The sequence below is a fragment of the Elephas maximus genome, chromosome 11, assembly GCF_024166365.1.
Source record: "Elephas maximus indicus isolate mEleMax1 chromosome 11, mEleMax1 primary haplotype, whole genome shotgun sequence".
NCBI classification, from domain to species: Eukaryota; Metazoa; Chordata; class Mammalia; order Proboscidea; family Elephantidae; genus Elephas; species Elephas maximus.
The window spans coordinates 55,629,901-55,649,662 of NC_064829.1; the positions used below are offsets into that span (position 1 = coordinate 55,629,901).

General features: G+C 39.9%; 1 protein-coding gene across 8 annotated transcripts in view; it reads left to right on the forward strand.

Moving 5' to 3' along the window:
• Positions 1–19,762, forward strand: part of KATNAL2 (katanin catalytic subunit A1 like 2) — a 132,414-nt gene that overhangs the window by 26,999 nt on the left and 85,653 nt on the right. For 6 of the 8 annotated variants that reach the window (XM_049901726.1, XM_049901721.1, XM_049901723.1 and 3 more), the window contains exon 1: positions 3,553–3,660. The exons of 1 other annotated variant lie outside the window; for it this stretch is intronic. In XM_049901726.1, coding sequence (XP_049757683.1) covers positions 3,610–3,660 — 51 coding nt within the window. In that variant the 5' untranslated portion in view covers positions 3,553–3,609. Of the gene's footprint in view, positions 1–3,552; positions 3,661–19,762 lie in introns of those variants that run through there. One more of the 8 variants, XM_049901725.1, reaches the window with a different exon arrangement.

Below are 19,762 nucleotides of genomic sequence, written 5' to 3' on the forward strand. Positions count from 1 at the left end.
AAGATGGATTGACACAGTGGCTGCAATGATGGGCTCAAACATAGCAATGATTGTGAGGATGGTGCAGGACTGGGCAGTGTTTTCTTTCTGTTGCACATAGCGTGGCTATGAGTCAGAACCGACCTGATGACACCTAACAACAATAAAATAACAACTGGCATTTAAAAAGAGAAACAGAAAATAGCAAAGCGCATCACACAAAGTAAGCACTAAGTATTTTAGGGAACGTGTGTTAGATGTATGTGTGCATGTATCTATATATATATAATGAGTCACCGTGTAAAATACATTTTCTTACTGTCTTACCTTTAAATGTTTGAAAGCGCCTGATCTACTGGAGGAGACTTTTATTTACCTTGTATAGGTCAGTACCTTCTGAAGGAAAATTACCCACTCAACAAATACTTTTTGAATCTGTTAGGTGCCACAAGTGTGATAGAAGCAAATAAATTCATAAGAAAAATATAAGTCCCCTCAAGTCATTTACAGTCTAGTGCAATGTTTTTCAAATTGTCAATTGTCACTCATTAGGTAGTTGTAAAATCATAACATGCTTTCAGTTAACAAAAGGAAGAAAAGAAATTGAGAAGAAGGATGTCTTAGTCACCTAGTGCTGCTATAACAGAAATACCACAAGTGGATGGCTTCAAAAAAGAGAAGTTTATTCTTTCACAGTCCGGTAGGCTCCCCCCACTGCCGTCGAGTGGATTCCAACTCATAGTTAGAAGTCTGAATTCAGGGCACTGGCTCCAGGGGAAGGCTTTCTCTCTCTGTGGGCTCTGGAGGAAGGTCATTGTGATACATCAGTCTTCCCTTGGTCTGGGAGCATCTCAGGGCAGGAACCTCAGGTCCAAAGGAAGTGCTCTGCACCTGGCCACTGTTTTCTTGGTGGTATGAGGTCCCCCACTCTCTTCTTGCTTCCTTTTCCATTTATCTCTTGAGAGATAAAAGGTGGTGCAGACCACACCCGAGGGAAACTCCCTTTACATTGGATCAGGGATGTGACATAAGGGTGGTGTTACAATCCCACCCTAATCCTCTTTAACATAAAATTAAAATTACAAAATAGAGGACAATCACAGAATACTAGGAATCCTGGCCTAACCAGTTGACGCACATTTTTAGGGGGGACACAATTCAATCCCTGAAAGAGGAAGAGAAGAAGAAAAACAAAATATCATATTCCATCTCTGTACTAAGGCCATTTCATTAAACTTGTTTCAGTTTTATGCATATATATGTGTTTTCTGCATCCCAATGTAAAATGTATTTCTTAATGTGGGTCTTAGTTACAGAAGTTTGAAAGCCAGTGTAGTCAAGTGGAAGATTTTTATTTAAGAAAAACATGATCTTAAATTTAGAAGTAAGGCAAACGAGACTACAGTCTGTAATTTCAATGTTTTACTATAGCATTGTTTAAGAAGCCCAACCAAGGATTATTTAATTATCTAGAGCAGCACTATCCAATAGACCTTTCTGTTATCAGCAATGATGGAATGTTCTCTATCTGTGCTGTACAGTACTGTAGTCACTAGGTAAATGTGACTATTGAATACTTGAAATGCGGCTAGTGTGACTGAACTGAATTTTAAACTTAATTTTTAATTAGTTAAAATGTAAATGTAAATAGCCAAATTGAGAGAAATATACTTTTGTTTTTTACTTTGCTGTTTATTATTAATTAAGAGCTCTGACTCTGGAAATCACAGGTTAACTTATGGCTTTTTGTCCTTTGGAAAAGAAAATTTCAAAGGTTATGGTTTTGTTGCCCTGTGGGACATTAACCAGCATTGTATCTAACCTACCAATCTTATCCTAACGTTATTTTCTCAAAATGCCTATAAATACCCAGTTGCTCAAAATGCTCTGGAACCAGCTTTACCATCTTACTGGTTCCCCCATTTCTGAGCTGAGTGAAATCTTCGACATGTGCTCATTCATGTCAAAGAAAATTGTGTTGTTGAGGTTTTGCAAATAATATTTTGACAAAACAATGTGGTAAATGTGGTTTGAAAAGTATGTTGAAGAACGAGGAACTAATTCTCTTTATCCCTAATGTCTGCCTGGGGTAAGTGTGGTGATTGTTTAGAAAAACTCCACTGAATTATCCTAGAAGATGATTTCTGAGCTAAGTCTTACAGGCAACATAGGCTTTTAACGGGCAAAAGGGGTGAGAGCGGTCCTCCAAGCAGGTGAAACTAATGATGAGTGGTTCACAACCAATGTAAGCAGTTTGCTTTTGTTGGAGTGCCTGTGTGAAGGTGGGAGTGAGATGGAACAGAAGGGTGGGGCAGTGTGGTATAGTGAAAAGAGTACTGACTTCAGTCAGGAGACCTGAGTTTGAATCCTAACCCTATGTTGTTGGATAACCTAGAAGTGGTTAATAAGGCTTCTTGAGCCTCTGTTTCCACAACTGTAAATGGGGGCATTAAAGCCTTCTTCATGGGTTGTTAGGATTAAATTAGATAACCAAACAAATCACATAGTATATTGTCTGGTGTAATAAATGTTTCACAAGTTACAGCTGTTATTACTAATGACAGAGTTAGTCAACAATTTCAAATGGTGCCAAGTTGAAAGAAGAGAAAGAGTATAAAATAATCTAAAATTGGATTTGCCGGTGAGGAAGTTATTGAGGACTTCTCGCAAGAACTGTTTTAATGGAGCAGGGGCAGAACGTGTTGAGAAATGAATGGGAGGTGAAGAAGTGGGGAAAAGGCTAGGCAATCCTTTCAGAAAGCTTGCTGGGAATGGCAGAGAGGTGATTCAATTCAACAACTATAAGATGAAGCGGGTTTTAGATGGGGGAGACTTAAATATTTCTGTATTCTGAGGGGAGAGAATGGATGAAGAAGGCTGAAGATAATGAAGAGGGTATGGTTTAGAAAAGCATTCACAGCAAGAGAGACAGGAAAAGACATTGAGAACATAGAGTAATTTAAACATGAAGAAAAATTGGAGCAGAAGAAAATGTGGAGTCTATGTTTGACAGCTTGTAATAAGAGTAGGTCTGATGTGAAGGGAGCTGGAAGAGAAGGGAAAGCTTGAAGCACATTTTGCACTTTAGAAACCCTCTGAGAGCCACAGTCTATAGCAGATTCTTCCACTCTATGAGGACTAGAGATAATCTCAAAGGAAACTGCCGAGCCTTAACTTAATGGGGGGAAAAGGCCGGGTGTCAAAGTATAATCTTAGGAACATAAGCAGTGGGTCACAAAGGCCTGAACATGTGCTGAAATAAAGGACAAATACTATCGCTCAGAAGCTTGAATGAACCAGCTCTTCAGAGACTGAGAACGACGAGATCCAAAACAACTACAAACCCCCCCGCCCTCCGTACGAAGACCTGCCAATCATCCCCTCTCTGTCCCTGATTGGTCAGCGTCACGCAAATCGTGACGATTACAGCACGCTTTGCCTAACATTGATTGGCATGATAAAGAATCTACCTGTCGCCGATGATTGGCTGACCTGTCTAGGCTCTGGCCTATCCTGAAAGGGGCGGGCTGGTTAAGAGTCAGGTTTCCCGAGCCGCATTCCTCGCATGTACTGGTCAGCCTGGTAACTGGCTTCTTCTATCATTTCTCTCAGGCCCTAACACAGCTTCCAATGGAGCTTTCCTATCAGACCCTGAAATTCACGCATCAGGCACGGGAAGCGGTAAGGAAAGCTTAAACGAAAAAGAACTCTTTTCCCCTTGTTGATGAGGGTCGATTATTCGCGAGTCTCCGGTTGCTAGGGCGACAGTCTGGGCCACCCGAAGGGCGCATGCGCAGTGTGGCACCCTAGGCCCCACTGGCAAAGCCCGGGGGCTGGGCTTCAGGCGGTGTTGGGGAAAGGCTGGATGTGGGACCAAAGGGGTTTTGAGGTGACATCGGGTCTGTGAAAGGGATGATAGGGTCTGTTCGTGACTGAGGAAATGTAATGGTGAGGGGAAGGTATTATTAGACAGATTGATGGGCGAGTGGATTTGGGGAGTGATCAAAATCAGAGTGTTGAAAGGCAGGAAGGTACTGACCTGGGAGTTAGAATACCGGGTTCTGGCCCCGACTCGCCTTTCCCAAGGCAGAGAGACATTACGCGTTTAATTCCCCTCTCGAGCTTCTGATCCCCATTTGAAAGTAGGGGAATTCAGTTGTAATCCCTTTCACACGAACTTTACAATACATAAAGTAGTTTTCTGTTGTCTGTATAGGCTCCTAACTGGCCCGCAATACTTTCCACAACAATGAACATGCACTGAGGACATACTATAGGCCAGGCACTGGGAGAATAAAAACAGCGCTTTAGGGAAGTGAAAAAAAGGGAGGTACATGAAATTAAAAAAACAAAACAAAACCACTAATATCTGGGCTCCACTGCCAGAGATTCAGATTTTGTGGTTTGGGGTGGGGCCTGGGCATTTTTTTTTTTTTTTTTATTCTCACCGTATTTAATTAAAGTACTTGACCTTTCTAAGCCTTGGTTGTTAAAAGTATCTTTTAAAAATAAAAAGAACACTTGCTCACGATAGAAAAACCAGAAAATTATAAAAATAAAATAAAAATAACCCATAATCCCAATACCCAGGAGATAATCACTATTAGCATATTGAGTATTCTCTAATAATATTTTTCCACATCTATTTTATATTTTTATAAAATACTGAGCATGCCAGGGATAGTTTTATATACTATTTTTTCCACTAGACATATTATGAGCATTAGTTTCTGGGTTTTTTTTTTTTAATTTTTATTGTGCTTTAAGTAAAAGTTTACAAATCGAGTCAGCCTCTCATACAAAAATTTATATACACCTTGCTGTATACTCCTGATTGCTCTCCACCTAATGAGACAGCACAGTCCTCCCCTGCACTCTCTATTTTCCTGTCCATTCAGCTAGCTTCTGACCCTCTCTGCCCTCTCATCTCCCCTCCAGACAAGAGATGCTGACATAGTCTCATGTGTCTGCTTGAGCCAAGAAGCTCACTCTTGACCAGTATCATTTCCTATCCCATAAAGGTGGGTCTAATCTGTGTCTGAAGAGTTGGCTTTGGGAATGGTTCCTGTCTTGGGCTAACAGAAGGTCTGGGGACCGAGACCTGCAGGGTCCTTCTAGTCTCAGTCAGACCATTAAGTTTATTCTTTTAATGAGAATTTGGGGTCTGCATCCCACTGCTCTCCTGCTCCCTCAGGGGTTCTCTGTTGTGTTGCCTGTCAGGGCAGTCATTGGTTGTAGCTGGGCACCATCTAGTTCTGGTCTCAGGCTGATGTAGTCTCTGGTTTATGTGGCCTTTCTGTTTGTTGGGCTCATAATTACTTTGTGTCTTTGGTGTTCTTCATTCTCCTTTGCTCCAGGTGGGTTGAGACCAATTGATGCATCTTAGATGGCTGCTCGCTAGCGTTTAAGACCCCAGATGCCACTCTCCAATAGTGGGATGCAGAATGTTTTTTTAATAGGTTTTATTATGCCAGTTGACCTAGATGTCCTCTGAAACCATGGTCCCCAAACCCCTGCCCCTGCTATGCTGGCCTTTGAAGCATTTGGTTTATTCAGAAAACTTTGCTTTTGATTTAGTCCAGTTGTGCTGACCTCTCCTGTATTGTGTGTTGTCTTTCCCTTCACCCAAAATAGTTCTTGTCTACTAATTAGTGAATGCAGCTCTCCCTCCCTCCCTCCCTACTCTTGTAACATTCAAAGAATATTTTCTTAACTGTTTAAACTATTCCTTGAATTCTTATAATAGTGGTCTCATACAATATTTGTCCTTTGGCAACTGACTAATTTCACTCAGCATAATGCCTTCCAGATTCCTCCATGTTATGAAATGTTTCACAGATTCATCACTGTTCTTTACCGATGCCTAGTATTCCATTGTGTGAATATACCATAATTTATTTATCCATTCACCTGTTGACGGGCACCTTGGTTGCTTCCATCTTTTTGCTATTGTGAACAGTGCTGCAATGAACATGGGTATGCATATATCTTTCATGTAAAGGCTCTTAATTCTCCAGGATATATTCCAAGGACTGAGAATGCTGGATCATATGGTAATTCTATTTCTAGTTTTTTAAGGAAGCGCCAAATCGATTTCCAAAGTGGTTGTATCATTTTACATTCCCACCAGCAGTGTATAAGAGTTCCAGTTTCTCCTCAACCTCTCCAACATTTATTATTTTGTGTTTTTTGGATTAATGCCAGCCTTGTTGGAGTGAGATGGAATCTCAGTGTAGTTTTGATTTGCATTTCTCTAATGGCTGATGATCCTGTGCATTTCCTCATGTATCTGTTAGCTACCTGAATGTCTTCTTTAGTGAAGTGTCTGTTCATATCCTTTGCCCATATTTTAATTGGGTTGTCTTTTTGTAGTTGAGTTTTTGCAGTATGATATAGATTTTAGAGATCAGATGCTGATCGGAAATGTCATAGCTAAAAACTTTTTCCCAGTCTGTAGGTAATCTTTTTACTCTTTTGGTGAAGTCTTTGGATGAGCATAGGTGATTTTTTTTTTTTTTTAATTTTTATTGTGCTTTAAGTGAAAGTTTACAATCAAGTCAGTCTCTCACAAAAACTTATATACACCTTGCTACGTGCTCCCAATTTCTCTCTCCCTGATGAAACAGCTGGCTCCCTCCCTTCACTCTCTCTTATTCTGCCCATTCTGCCAGCTTCTAACCCCCTCTACCCTGTCATCTCCCCTCTAGACAGGAGATAACCAACATAGTCTCAAGTGTCCACCTGATCCAAGAAGCTCACTCCTCACCAGGATCCATCTCCATCCCATTGTCCAGTCCAATCCCTGTCTGAAGAGTTGGCTTTGGAAATGGTTCCTGTCCTAGGCCAACAGAAAGTTTGGTTTAGTCCAGTTGGGTGATTGATTTTTAGGAGCTCCCAGTTATCTCGTTTCTCTTCTGCATTGTTAGTAATGTTTTATATACTGTTTATGCCATGTGTTAGGGCCACTAGCATTGTCCCTATTTTTTCTTCCATGATCTTTATCATTTTACGTTCTACATTTAGGTCTTTGATCCATTTTGAGTTAGTTTTTGTGCATGGTGTGAGGTATGGGTCTTGGTTCATTTTTTTGCATATTTTGGATATCCAGTTATGCCAGTACCATTTGTTGAACAGACTATCTTCTCCCCATTTAACTGACTTTGGGCCTTTGTCAAATATCAGCTGCTCATATGTAGATGGATTTATGTCTGGATTCTCAATTCTGTTCCATTGGTCTGTGTATCTGTTATTGTACCAGTACCAGCCTGTTTTGACTCCTGTGGTGGTATAATAGGTTCTAAATCAGGTAGAGTGAGGCCTCCCACTTTGTTCTTCTTTTTTCAGTAATGCTTTACTTATCCCGGCCCTCTTTCTCTTCCATGTGAAGTTCATGATTTGTTTCTCCATCTCATTAAAAAATGTCATTGGAATTTGAATCGGAATTGCATTGTATCTATAGATTACTTTTGGTAGAATAGACATTTTTACAATGTTACAATGTTAAGCCTTACTATCCATGAGCAAGGTATGGTTTTCCACTTATGTAGGTTTCCCTTGGTTTCTTGTAGTAGTGTCTTGTAGTTTTCTTTGTATAGGTCTTTTACATCTCTGGTAAGATGTATTCCTAAGTATTTTTTCTTCTTGGGGGCTACTGTAAATGTTATTGATTTGGTGATTTCCTCCTCGATGTTCTTTTTGTTGGCGTAGAGTAATCCAACTGATTTTTGTATGTTTATCTTGTATCCTGATGCTCTGCTGAAGTCTTCCATTAGTTTCAGTAGTTTTCTTGAGGATTCCTTAGGGTTTTCTGTGTATAAGATCATGTCATCTGCAAATAGAGATACTTTTATTTCTTCCTTACCAATCTGTATGCCCTTTATTTCTTTATCTAGCCTAATTGCTCTGGCTAGGACCTCCAGCACAATGTGGAATAAGAGTGGTGATAAAGGGCATCCTTGTCTGGTTCCCGATTTCAAGCAGAATGCTTTCAGACTCTCTCCATTTAGGATGATGTTTGCTGTTGGCTTGCCCTTTATTATGTTGAGGAATTTTCCTTCTATTCCTCTTTTACTGAAAGTTTTTATCATGAGTGGGTGTTGAACTTTGTCACATGCCTTTTCTCCATCAATTGATAAAAACACATGGTTCTTGTCTTTTATTTCATTTAAACAATGGATTACATTAATTATTTTTCTAATGTTGGACCATCCCTGCATACCTGGTATGAATCCCACTTGGCCGTGGTGAATTTTTTTTTTTTTTTTTTGATATGTTGTTGAATTCTATTGGCTAGTACTGCTTTCGTTGTGTCCTAAAGGTTCTGATAGGAAGTGTTTTTATTCTCATTGGATTCTATGAATTTCTTTATTTCATCTTTAATGTCTTCTATGACCAAGTCGTTTTTGAGCAGGGTATTGTTCAGTTTCCAAGTGTTTGATTTCTTTTCCCTACTTTTTCTGTTATTGACTTCTACTTTTATGGCCTTATGGTCAGAGAGGATGGTTGGTAATATTCTGATGTTTTGGATTCTACTAAGGCTTGCTTTATGACCCAATATGTGGTCTATTCTAGAGAATGTTCCATGTGCACTAGAAAGAAAGTATACTTGGCTGCTGTTGGGTGCAGTGTTCTGTATATGTCTATGAGGTCAAGTTGGTTGATCATGGCATTTAGATCTTCCATGTCTTTACTGAGCTTCCTTCTGGATATCCTGTCCTTCACCGAAAGTGGCGTGTTGAATTCTACTATTATTGTGGAGCTGTCTATTTCACTTTTCAATGCTGTTAGAGTTTGTTTTATGTATCTTGCAGCCCTGTCATTGGGTACATAAATATTTAATATGGTTATATCCTCCTGGTATATTGTCCCTTTAATCATTTTATAGTGTCCTTCCTTATCCTTTGTGGTAGATTTAACTTTTAAGTCTATTTTTCAGAAATTAATACTACCACTCCTACTCTTTTTTGATTGTTGTTTGCTTGATATATTTTTTTCCATCCTTTGAGTTTTAGTTTGTGTCTCTAAGTCTGTGGTGTGTCTCTTGTAGGCAGCATATAGATGGATCATGTCTTTTTTATCCACTCTCTGTCTCTTTATTGGTGCATTTAGTACATTTACATTCAGTGTAGTCATAGATAGGTATGAGTTTAGTGCTGTCATTTTGATGTCTTTTTTTGTGTGTGGTTGACAATTTCTTTTTCCCACTTAATTTTTCATGCTGAGTAATTTATCTGTTGTCTTTTCTTCTTATTCGTTGTTGTTGATTTTGTTTCTGCTGAGTCCCTTTTTTTTTCTTGTATTTTATTTTGATGAGTAGGATAGTTAGTCTCCTTTGTGGTTACCTTAATATTTACCCCTATTTCTGTAAGTTGAAACCTAACCTTTATTTCTTTATATCACCTTGTCTTCCTTTCTGTAGGAAAGAACTATGACTACATTTCTTAGTCCCTCTTTACTGTTTTAATGTTGTCTTTTTTTTACATAATAACATCGTTGTTTCCCTGTTTTGAGCGTTTTTTTCCTTAATTTACTTTTGTGATTTCCCCTTCTGGGTTGACATCTGAATGCTCTGTCTTGGGATGATACCTGATATTACTGATTTTCTAACCAAAGAACTGCCTTTAGTATTTCTTATAGTTTTGGTTTGGCTTTTACGAATTCCCTAAACTTCTGTTTATCTGGAAATGTCCTAATTTCACCTTCATATTTGAGAGACAGTTTCGCTGGATATATGATTCTTGGCTGGGAATTCTTTTTCTTCAATGCTTTATATAAGTCACCACATTGTCTTCTTGCCTGCATGGTTTCTGTCGAGTAGTCTGAGCTTATTCTTATTGACTCTCCTTTGTAAGTAATTTTTCATTTATCCCTAGCTGGTCTTAAAATTCTCTCTTTATCTTTGGTTTTGGCGAGTTTGATTTTAATATGTCTCGGTGACTTTCTTTTAAGATCTTCCTTATGTGGAGTTCGATGAGCCTCTTGGATAGATATCTTCTCATCTTTCATGATATCAGGGAAGTTTTCTGCCAACAAATCTTCAACAATTCTCTCTGTATTTTCTGTTATGCCTCCCTGTTCTGGTACTCCAGTCACTTGTAGGTTATTCCTCTTAATGGAGTCTCACGTGATTCTTAAGTTTTCTTCATTTTTTTAAATTCTTTTATCTGATTTTTCTTCAAGTATGTTGGTGCCAAGTGCTTTATCTTCAAGGTCACCAATTCTGCCTTCCACTTGCTCAATTCTGCTCCTCTGACTTTCTGTTGAGCTAATTCTGTAATTTTATTGTTAATCTTTTGAATTTCTGATTGCTGTCTCTGTATGGATTCTTGTAGCTTATTAAGTTTTTCATTATGTTCTTGAATAATCTTTTTAATTTCTTCAGCTGCTTTATCTGTGTGTTCCATGGCTTGTTCTGCGTATCGCCTGATCTCTTTCCTAATCTCATTCTTGATGTCTTGAAGAGTTCTGTACATTAATCTTTTGAATTCTGCGTCCAGTAATGCCAGAAAGGCACCTTCATCCAGAAGATCCATTGATTCTTGGTTTTGAGAGCTTGTTGAGGCTATCACGGTCTGTTTCTTTATGTGACTTGATATTGACTGTTGTCTCCGAGCCATCTGTAAGTTATTGTATTAGTTTATGTTTGCTTACTGTATCCTAGCTTCTTGCTTTGTTTTGTTTTGATATGCCCAAATGGATTGGTTGAGTGAGCTAGCTTGATTATTTTCTCCCTTGAAGCTTTGACATCCTGTCACCAGATGGCTAGAGCTGTTATCATGTATATCAGTCTAGGAGTCCTTTCACTTTTCTTGTATGAATTCAGCTCAGGTGTCCAAGTAGCTGATCATCAAGTGTGTGGTACAGGTTCTGTCCTACAGTCTTAGAGGGGTAGGAGTGATTGGTGTAGGTACCAGTATCTGGTTGCAGCAGAGGGTCACGCTCTGAACAAGGCAGGGGGCTGAGAACCAGCCCCCGAATGTTCGTAAGGAAAGCGTGTCCCTGTTCCTTAGAGCATACAGGTGGGTGGGTTCTGCAGCAGGACCATGGGCACCCAGTGGTTTTGTTTGTAAGGACTGGGAGGTACCAGTTATCTTTGGACTCCTGTCCAGGTGGCTGAGTGACCTGAGTGGAGCCACCAGTCCTTATGCCCCTAATATGGGCAGGTGAGGACCCTATTTAATAGGCAAAAAAAAAAGGCAAAGCAGTGTCAAATACCAAACACTCACCTCTTCACCGCACAGCTGAAACGGTTGCAGTCTGCCAACAAGGGCCTATTCTTCTGAAATAGGCCCACACGGGTCCATGCAGGGGGGAAAGGTATTCAAAGTCCATGGACCGTTTATACCTGGACAGGAACCACTTCTGTCCTGAGTCTCCCTCCCCCTGCCACTCAGTCTGTTTTCTAAGGTTGCCTTTGATGTTCAGGGCTCCTAGCTTGTCATAAATATAATTGTTTCACTTGTGTTTTTGGGTCTTTGATTTAAGAGGGATCGCAGGAAGCATCTGGCTATTCCCCCATCTTGGCCCTGCCTGGGCATTGGTATTTTTAAAAGCTTAGCAGTTTATTATGATGTGCAGCCAAGATTATGAACCACTGCTGTAGTATCTCACACCTTTAAAAAATACTAATACAAAAAAACCCTGGATTTGGCCTCACATCCCCCTGTACTTACGAACCTCTCTCTATTTCCCCTCAATTTTTGGAAAGAGTTGCTTCACTTGTTGATACTTGTCACCTCTGGATTCCTTTAAACCCATCAAATCCAATCTGGCTTCTACCCACCAACAATTCTTACTTAGGTCACTGGTCACCAATGGATGCTTTTTAGCCCTCATCTTACTTGACTTAACTGAGTATTCCATGTGGTTGAAGCTCTTCTCTTGATTTCTGTCTTATACATTCTCCTACTTTTTGTTCTGTCTCTCAAACCATTCTTCACTTCCTTAGCCAGGGCTTCTTTTGACCTGACTTCTAGATCTTGGAGTTTGCTGGGACTTGGTCCTGTGCCCAGTTCTCTTCTTAGTCTATAGTGTTGTATTAGATCAGTAATTCTCAAAGTGTGGGTCTTGAACTACCTACAACAGAGTCCTTTAGGTTGATTTTTAATAAAGCAGATTCCTGGATCTCACCAAGACTTATTGAATCAGAAACACTCTGGGATGGAGTCTTGACACTTGCATTGTGAACACATACCCCAGGTTTGAAAACCTCTGGCTTAGATGGTCTCATCTGCTTCCATGACTTCCAATTTCATCTGTATGCCAACAGCTCCCCCAAACTGACTCTAGACTTCTTTGCTGAGCCCCAGACCCATGTGGCCTCCTAGCAGATAGAATATAGAGAGAACAATGCATCAACTGATTACTTGACATATCCACTGGAAAATCTCAAGTATCTGTATGTTAACTTGTTTAATAACTAACTTTTAACTTTCCTCTCTAAAGTGTGTATCTTTCCCAGTCTTCTTCCCATCTTGGAATGTGAAGCTACCCTCCATCTAGTTGCTCAAGTCAGATTTTGGGGAGTCATCTCACAGAGGTGGGTGGGTTCAAACTGCTGACTTTTGGTTAGCAGCTGATTGCTTAGCCTTTGCAGGACCAGGGCTCTTTTCCAAGGCTCTATATCATATGAGGAAACCCTGGTGGCATAGTGGTTAAGAGCTACGGCTGCCAACCAAAAAGTCAGCAGCTGGAATCTAGCAGGTGCTCCTTGGAAACTCTATGGGGCAGTTTTCCTCTGTCCTATAGGGCCGTAATGAGTCGGAATTGACTTGATGGCAACAGGTTTGGGTTTTTTTTGGTTATATTATATGAGGAGCCCTGGCGGCAGTGGTTGGGAGCTCGGCTGCTAACCAAATGTTTGGCAGTTCGAATCCACCAGGCACTCCTTGGAAACCCTATGGGGCAGTTCTACGCTGTCCTATAGGGTTGCTATAGAATCGACACCACAGCAACTTTTTTTTTTTAATACCATATGATAGGAGCCCTGGTTGCTCAGTGGTTAAAGCAATTGACTGCTAACTGAAAGGTTGGCAGTTTGAACCCACCAGTGGCTCCTCAGGAGAAAGATGTGGCAGTCTGCTTCCATAGAGATTACAGCCTTGGAAATCCTATGGGGTCACTATGAGTTGGAATCGACTCCATGGCAGTGGGATACCACATGAAGAAAGAGCCCTGGTGGTGCGGTAGTTAAAGCGATTGGCTGCTAACTGAAAAGTTGGCAATTTGAATCCGCCAGCTGCTCTGTGAGAGAAAGATGTGGCAGTCTGCTTACGTGAAGACTGCAGTCTTGGAGACTATGGGGCAGTTCTACTCTGTCCTAGAGGGTCGCTATGAGTTGGAATCTACTCCTCGGCAGTGAGTTTGGGTTTTGGTTTATACCATATGAAAAGGCAAGTGTCTTTTCCATAGTCCAAAGATTCACTTTGATTGGACTGGCCTAAATCCCATGTCATCTTTTTTTAAATTTCTTTTTGTGCTTTAGGTGACAGTTTACAGAGCAAATTAGTTTCCCGTTTGATAGTTTGCACATAAAATGTTCCATGACATGGGTTGCATTCCCCGCAACGTGTCAACACTTTTCATGTTATCTTTGCTTGTTTTATGTCTGAATGGAGCCTCACCCAGACCCAGTGAGAGTGGGGAGGGGTGGATCCCCAGCCAAAAGTCTTCTCTTACCAGGAGAAGGGGGAATTAACACTGGGGAGGAAAACAAAATTCACCAATTATGTGATCTGGAGTAGGTTACTAAATCTGAATAAAAATGGAGTTAATAATGCCTAATTAAAAAAATGGATTAAAAGAAATACCACATATATCAATAAAACTGCTTCGTAAACTTTCAAAAAAGATTTCTAGAAGTTATTCTTAGCACCTTCTTCCATTTGGCCCCTCCCCTTGCCACACCCCCTCACTCTCACGTATGAAAGACACCACCAAATCTTATTGATTCTACTTCTGTAATGTATCTTTAGTAATCCACATTTCCATAGCCACCACACTAATCCAAGTCTCCTTAATCTCTCACCTGAACTATTCCAATAGCTTCTTAACTATTCTTCCTGTTGGTTTTTGCCTCTCTCTAGTCCTTTCTTCATGGAAACCCTGGTGGCATAGTAGTCAAGAGCTACGGCTGCTAACCAAAAGGTTTGGCAGTTCAAATCCACCAGGTGCTCCTTGGAAGCTCTATAGGGCTGTTCTACTCTGTCCTGTAGGGTCGTTATGAGTCGAAACTGACTCAACAGTAACTGGTTTGGTTTTGGTTTTTTTAGTCCCTTCTTCATTCAGCAATTGGAGTGATCTTAAAATTGTCATTCCCTGGCTGGTATCTTTCTAATGGCTTTCCATTACACTAGGGATAAAATCCCCAAACCTTGACATGATCTATAAGCACTGCAGTGCTATGGCCTGAAGAAGCAGAGATAAATGATCCCTAGAATGCTTTTTATTTTACAGATAATTATTGAGTGCCTACTAGATACAAAGAATCATGCTAATTATTGTAGAAGGGGTGGTTTCAGAGAGTGAATATAAAAACCAACTAATTTGTGATTTATCCCTAAAAGATAGCTTTATATTTTTGTTGATTTCAAGTTAGATATTTCACATAAACGTCTTTACATATTCAAATTTAGTTTTAGATACAATTATTTCTTTGGAAATGGTAGGGACTGGTGGCTGAGCATGACACTTTTGAATTCATATCCTGGTTTTCAGGTAATTAACACTGAGGTAAGTATGCATTTATTCATTAACTCATACAGTAAACACTTATTTAGTGCCTATTATGTATAAAATATGGTACTGGGTATTGAGAAATCCATAAATGGAAGCATTGACATTGTTATAATTCTTAGGAAATGCCTCTTTTGGTTTTCATGATACCAACCTTCTATTTTTCTACTCACCTTTTTGGTTTCCTTGAGCTTCTCTTTTTCAGCCATTTAAATTCTCAATTTGCCTTTTTTGGGTAGCGCTCCCCAGTCCCCTTCCCAGACTAGATAACGTGCCCCTCCTTTATGCAGTGAGTAGACATCAACACACCAACGTTATCTCAGGAAATTATACTTGAATTTTTACTCGTTGGTTCCTTCTACTCACCCCTTTCTCCCCCCGCAAGGAGACCATAAGTTCCTTGAGGGCAAGCACTCTGGAAAGATTATTTTCTGACTAGTAAACAGATTATCCTTTTGCAGCGTGTCTCAGGCTTTAAAGTGCACACTAAGTACCCAGTAGCTCTGGGGTGGGGCCTGAGAGTCTGCATTTCTTTAAGCTCTTATGTGATATTGACGCTGCTGGTGGCCTTTGGGTAGCAAATATCTGGGAATGGAAAATTTTTTCTTACCTCATTTAAAATTTAATGTTTTATTAAAACAAGAGCAATCTGTAAACCTTTGCCACTTTCTCTTTTTTTCAACCTGAATTTAAGAATCTTCTAAAATGCACTAAGGCCAAGAAAGCTCTAAGGAGCAATTGCTTCAGTGTTTTTAATTTGACCACACTATTAAACAAACACTAATCGGTATCAACGCATAGGCATGGCTTTTGGAAAACCATAATGGATCTGCACATTCATGTGTACACACAAAATAATCCTGAAACAAAAGCTACTCTTATTTATTTTCATATATCTTTATATCCATTCTTCAAAAGTTGCTACTTTGCCTGGGTGAGACTTTTATAATTAAAAATACCTACTATAAGTGTTAGCTAATTAATGAGGTGGTTAACTATTTGTTTTTTCAAATGTGTTGTTAAATGTCTTAGCTTTTATTAATTGCATGGGCCTCTTAAAAACAAACAAAACAAAACCAGAGTAATTGAAAATTTAATTACATCAGTGTTTTTCTTCAAAGAACTGAAGCTTATTAAACTTTAAATGTTCAAACATTTAAGTATCTATTGAAATACCAATAGCTATAAACAATGTTCAGTTCTAAATACTAATTAAACAAACTCTAAATCTCCATAAAGCTAAGCTGAATTTTAAATAACTCTTATGTTTTAAGTGCTCTGCTCTGCTTTCACACAAGGAAGATTAACCACTTCACTACTGACCACTGCTCTAGCCTTGTGGGCATCCTTTAAAATGCTGTGACTGCTAGTGGATCACATTCTTCCTGTCCCTGGACCAAGAAAGAGACTAATCAGGCCACCTTTGCTAATGCCATATTGGACTCTTGGAGACTTGTTCTTTTTGATATTATGACTAACTGTGAATATATAGGAACAAATCTGTGTATTTAATGTTTTGTGTCAAAAATATCCTTGTGCTCTTTATTTTGCAAAAAATAACATTTATTAGGTTTTATTTTTAAATACAAAAAAGTATCAATCTCATCACCCAGGTAATCCTGTAAACATTTTTAAAAAATTGATATAAACTTCTGTTTTCAACTGAGATGGAGTTACTCCTACTATACTGGCCCTCCAGCTGTAAACCACTGGAGAGTCTGCATTTCTTCAAGCTCTTGTGTGATACTGATGCTGCTGGTGATCTTTGGGTAGCAAAGATCTGGGAATGGAGAATTTTTTCTTCTACTGCATTTAAAATTTAGTGTTTAATTAAAACAAGAGCAATCTGTAAACCTTTGCCACTTTCTCTTTTTTCAACCAGAATTTAAGAATCTTCTAAAATACATTAAGGCCATGCACTAAAAAATATGAATAAGCTGTTTTCAGACACTGAACAATAGGACCTTGGTCCCTGAGAGAAGGCCTTCTGCCTGGAGGCAGTAACTGGATCCTGGCACAGGAGGGGGAACCTAAGGAGAGCTCAGCAGTTTTGCTGAGATGAAGCGACTGAGATTGGAGTTTGTGGTTGCTGCAGGAGTTAGAACTGGGAGGGAAGAGTACCAGAGAAACACTTCCAGAATTCTGAGTTTTTGACTGAATACTAAGTTGTGCATTGTTGTTGTTGTTGTTAGATGCCTGTCATGGATTGAATTATGTCCCCCCAAAATGTGTGTATCAACTTGGTTAGGCCATGATTCCCAGTATTGTGTGGTTGTCCTCCATTTTGTGATTGTAATTTTTTGTTAAGAGGATTAAGGTGGGATTGTAACACCACTGTTACTCAGCTCACCTCCCTGATCCAATGTAAAGGGAGTTTCCCTGGAATGTGGCCTGCACCACCTTTTATCTCTTAAGAGATAAAAGGAAAGGGAAGCAAGCAGAAAGTTGGGGATCTCATACCACCAAGAAAGCAGTGCCAGGAGCAGAGCGCATCCTTTGGACCTGGGGTCCCTGCGCTTGAGAAGCTCCTCGACCACGGGAAGACTGAGGACAAAGACCTTCCTCCAGAGGCGACAAAAAGAGAAAGCCTTCCCCTGGAGCTGACACCCTGAATTTGGACTTGTAATCTACTAGACTGTGAAAGAATAAATTCTCTCTGTTAAAGCCATCCACTTGTGGTATTTCTGTTATAGCAGCACTAGGTGACTCAGACAGTGCTGTTGTCGGTTCTGAATCATAGCAACCCTATGTACAACAGAACAAAAAAGTGCCCGGTCCTGTGCCATTCTCACAATCATTGCTATGTTTGAGTACATTGTTGCAGCACTGTGTCAATCCATCTCATTGAGGGTCTTCCTCTTTTTCACTGACCCCCTACATTACCAAACATAATGTCCTTTTCCAGGAACTGGACCCTCCTGATAACATGTCCAAAGTATGTGGGACAAAGACTTGCCATCCTCATTTCCAAGGAGCACTGTGGCTGTGTTCTTTCCAAGACAGATTTGTTCGTTTTTCTGGCAGTCTGTGATACATTCAATATTCTTCATCAACTTTAAATTCAAATGCATCAAGTTTTCTTCGATCTGCCTTATTCACTTGTCCAGCTTCAGCATGCATATGAGGCGACAAAATATCATGGCTTGGGTCAGGTGCACTTAGTCCTCAAAGTGACACGTTTGCTTCTTAACACTTTAAAGAGGTCTCTTGCAGCAAATTTGCCCAACGCAATACATCGTTTGATTTCTTTCTTTTTATTGTGCTTTAAGTGAAAGTTTACAGTTCAAGTTAGTTTCTCATACAAAAATTTATACACACATTGTTATATGACCCTCGTAGCTCTCCCTATAATGTGACAGCACACTCCTTTCCATCCTGGATTTCCCATGTCCATTCAACCAGCTCCTGTCCCTTTTTGCCTTCTCATCTCACCCCTGGACAGGAGCTGCCCATTTAGTCTCATGTATCTACTTGAATTGACACCTTTGAATTGTGGTGTTGATGAAGAATATTGAATATACCATGGACTGCCAAAAGAACAAACAAATCTGTCTTAGAAGAAGTGCAACCAGAATGCTCCTTAGAAGCAAGGATGGCCAGACTGCGTCTTACATACTTTGGACATGTTGTCAGGAAGGATCAGTCCCTGGAGAAGGACATCATGCTTGGCAAAGTACAGGGTCAGTGGAAAAGAGGAAGACCCTCAGTGAGGTGGGTTGACACAGTGGCTACAACAATGAGCTCAAGCGTAACAATGATTGTAAGGATGGCTCAGGACCGGGCAGTGTTTCATTCGGTTGTGCATAGGGTTGCTATGAGTCAGAACCGACTTGATGGCACCTAACAACAACAACACAACATCTACTTGAGCTAAGAAGCACTGTCTTCACGAGTATCATTTTATGTCTTACAGTCCGTTCTAATCTTTGTCTGAAGAGTTGGCTTTGGGAATAGTTTCAGTTCTAGGCTAACAGAGTCCAGGGGCCGTGTTTCCAGGGTCTCTCCAGTCTCAGTCAGATCATTAAAGTCTGGTCCTTTTACTAGAATTTGAGTTCTGCAACCCACTTTTCTCCTGTTCCATTAGGGATTCTCTGTTGTGTTCCCTGTCAGGCCCAATGCAATGCATCTTTTGATTTCTTGACTGGTGCTTCCATGGGCGTTGATTGTGGATCCAAGTAAAATGAAATCCATGACAACTTCAGTCTTTTCTCCGTTTATCATGATGTTGCTTATTGGTCCAGTTGTGAGGATTTTTGTTTTCTTTATGTTGAGATGTAATCCTTACTGGATGCTCTTGATCTTCATCAGTAAGTACTTCAAGTCCTCTTGGCTTTCAGCAAACAAGGTTGTGTCATTTGCATATCACAGGTTTTTTAAGGAGTTTTCCTCCAGACCTGATGATGTGTTCTTCTTCATATAGTCCAGCTTTTCAGATTATTTCAGCATACAGATTGCATAAGTATAGTAAAAGAATACAACCCTGACACACCTTTTCTGATTTTAAACCATGCAGTATGCCTTCTTTTGTTTGAATGACTGGCTCTTGGTCAATGTACAGGTTCCTCATGAGCACAATTAAGTGTCCTGGAATTCCCATTCTTTGCAATGTTACCCATAATTTGTTGTGATCCACACAGTCACATGACTTTGCATAGTCAATAAAACACAGGCAAACATCTTTCTGGTATTTTCTACTTTCAGCCGAGATCCTTTTGACATCAGCAGTGCTATCTCTCATTCCACGTCCTCTCCTGAATCTGGCTTGAATTTATGGCAGTTCCCTTTAGATGTACTGTTGCAACCATTTTTTAATTATCTTCAGCAAAATTTGACTTGCATGTGATATTAATGATATTATTCCATAATTTCTGAATTCTTTTGAGTCACTTTTCTTTGCAATGGCCACAGTTATGGGCCTTTTCCAGTTGGTTGGCCAGGTAGCTGTCTTCCAAATTTCTTGGTATAGATGAGTGAGCATTTCCAGCGCTTCATCTATTTGTTGAAACATCTCAACTAGTATTCCGCCAATTCCTGGAACCTTGTTTTTTTC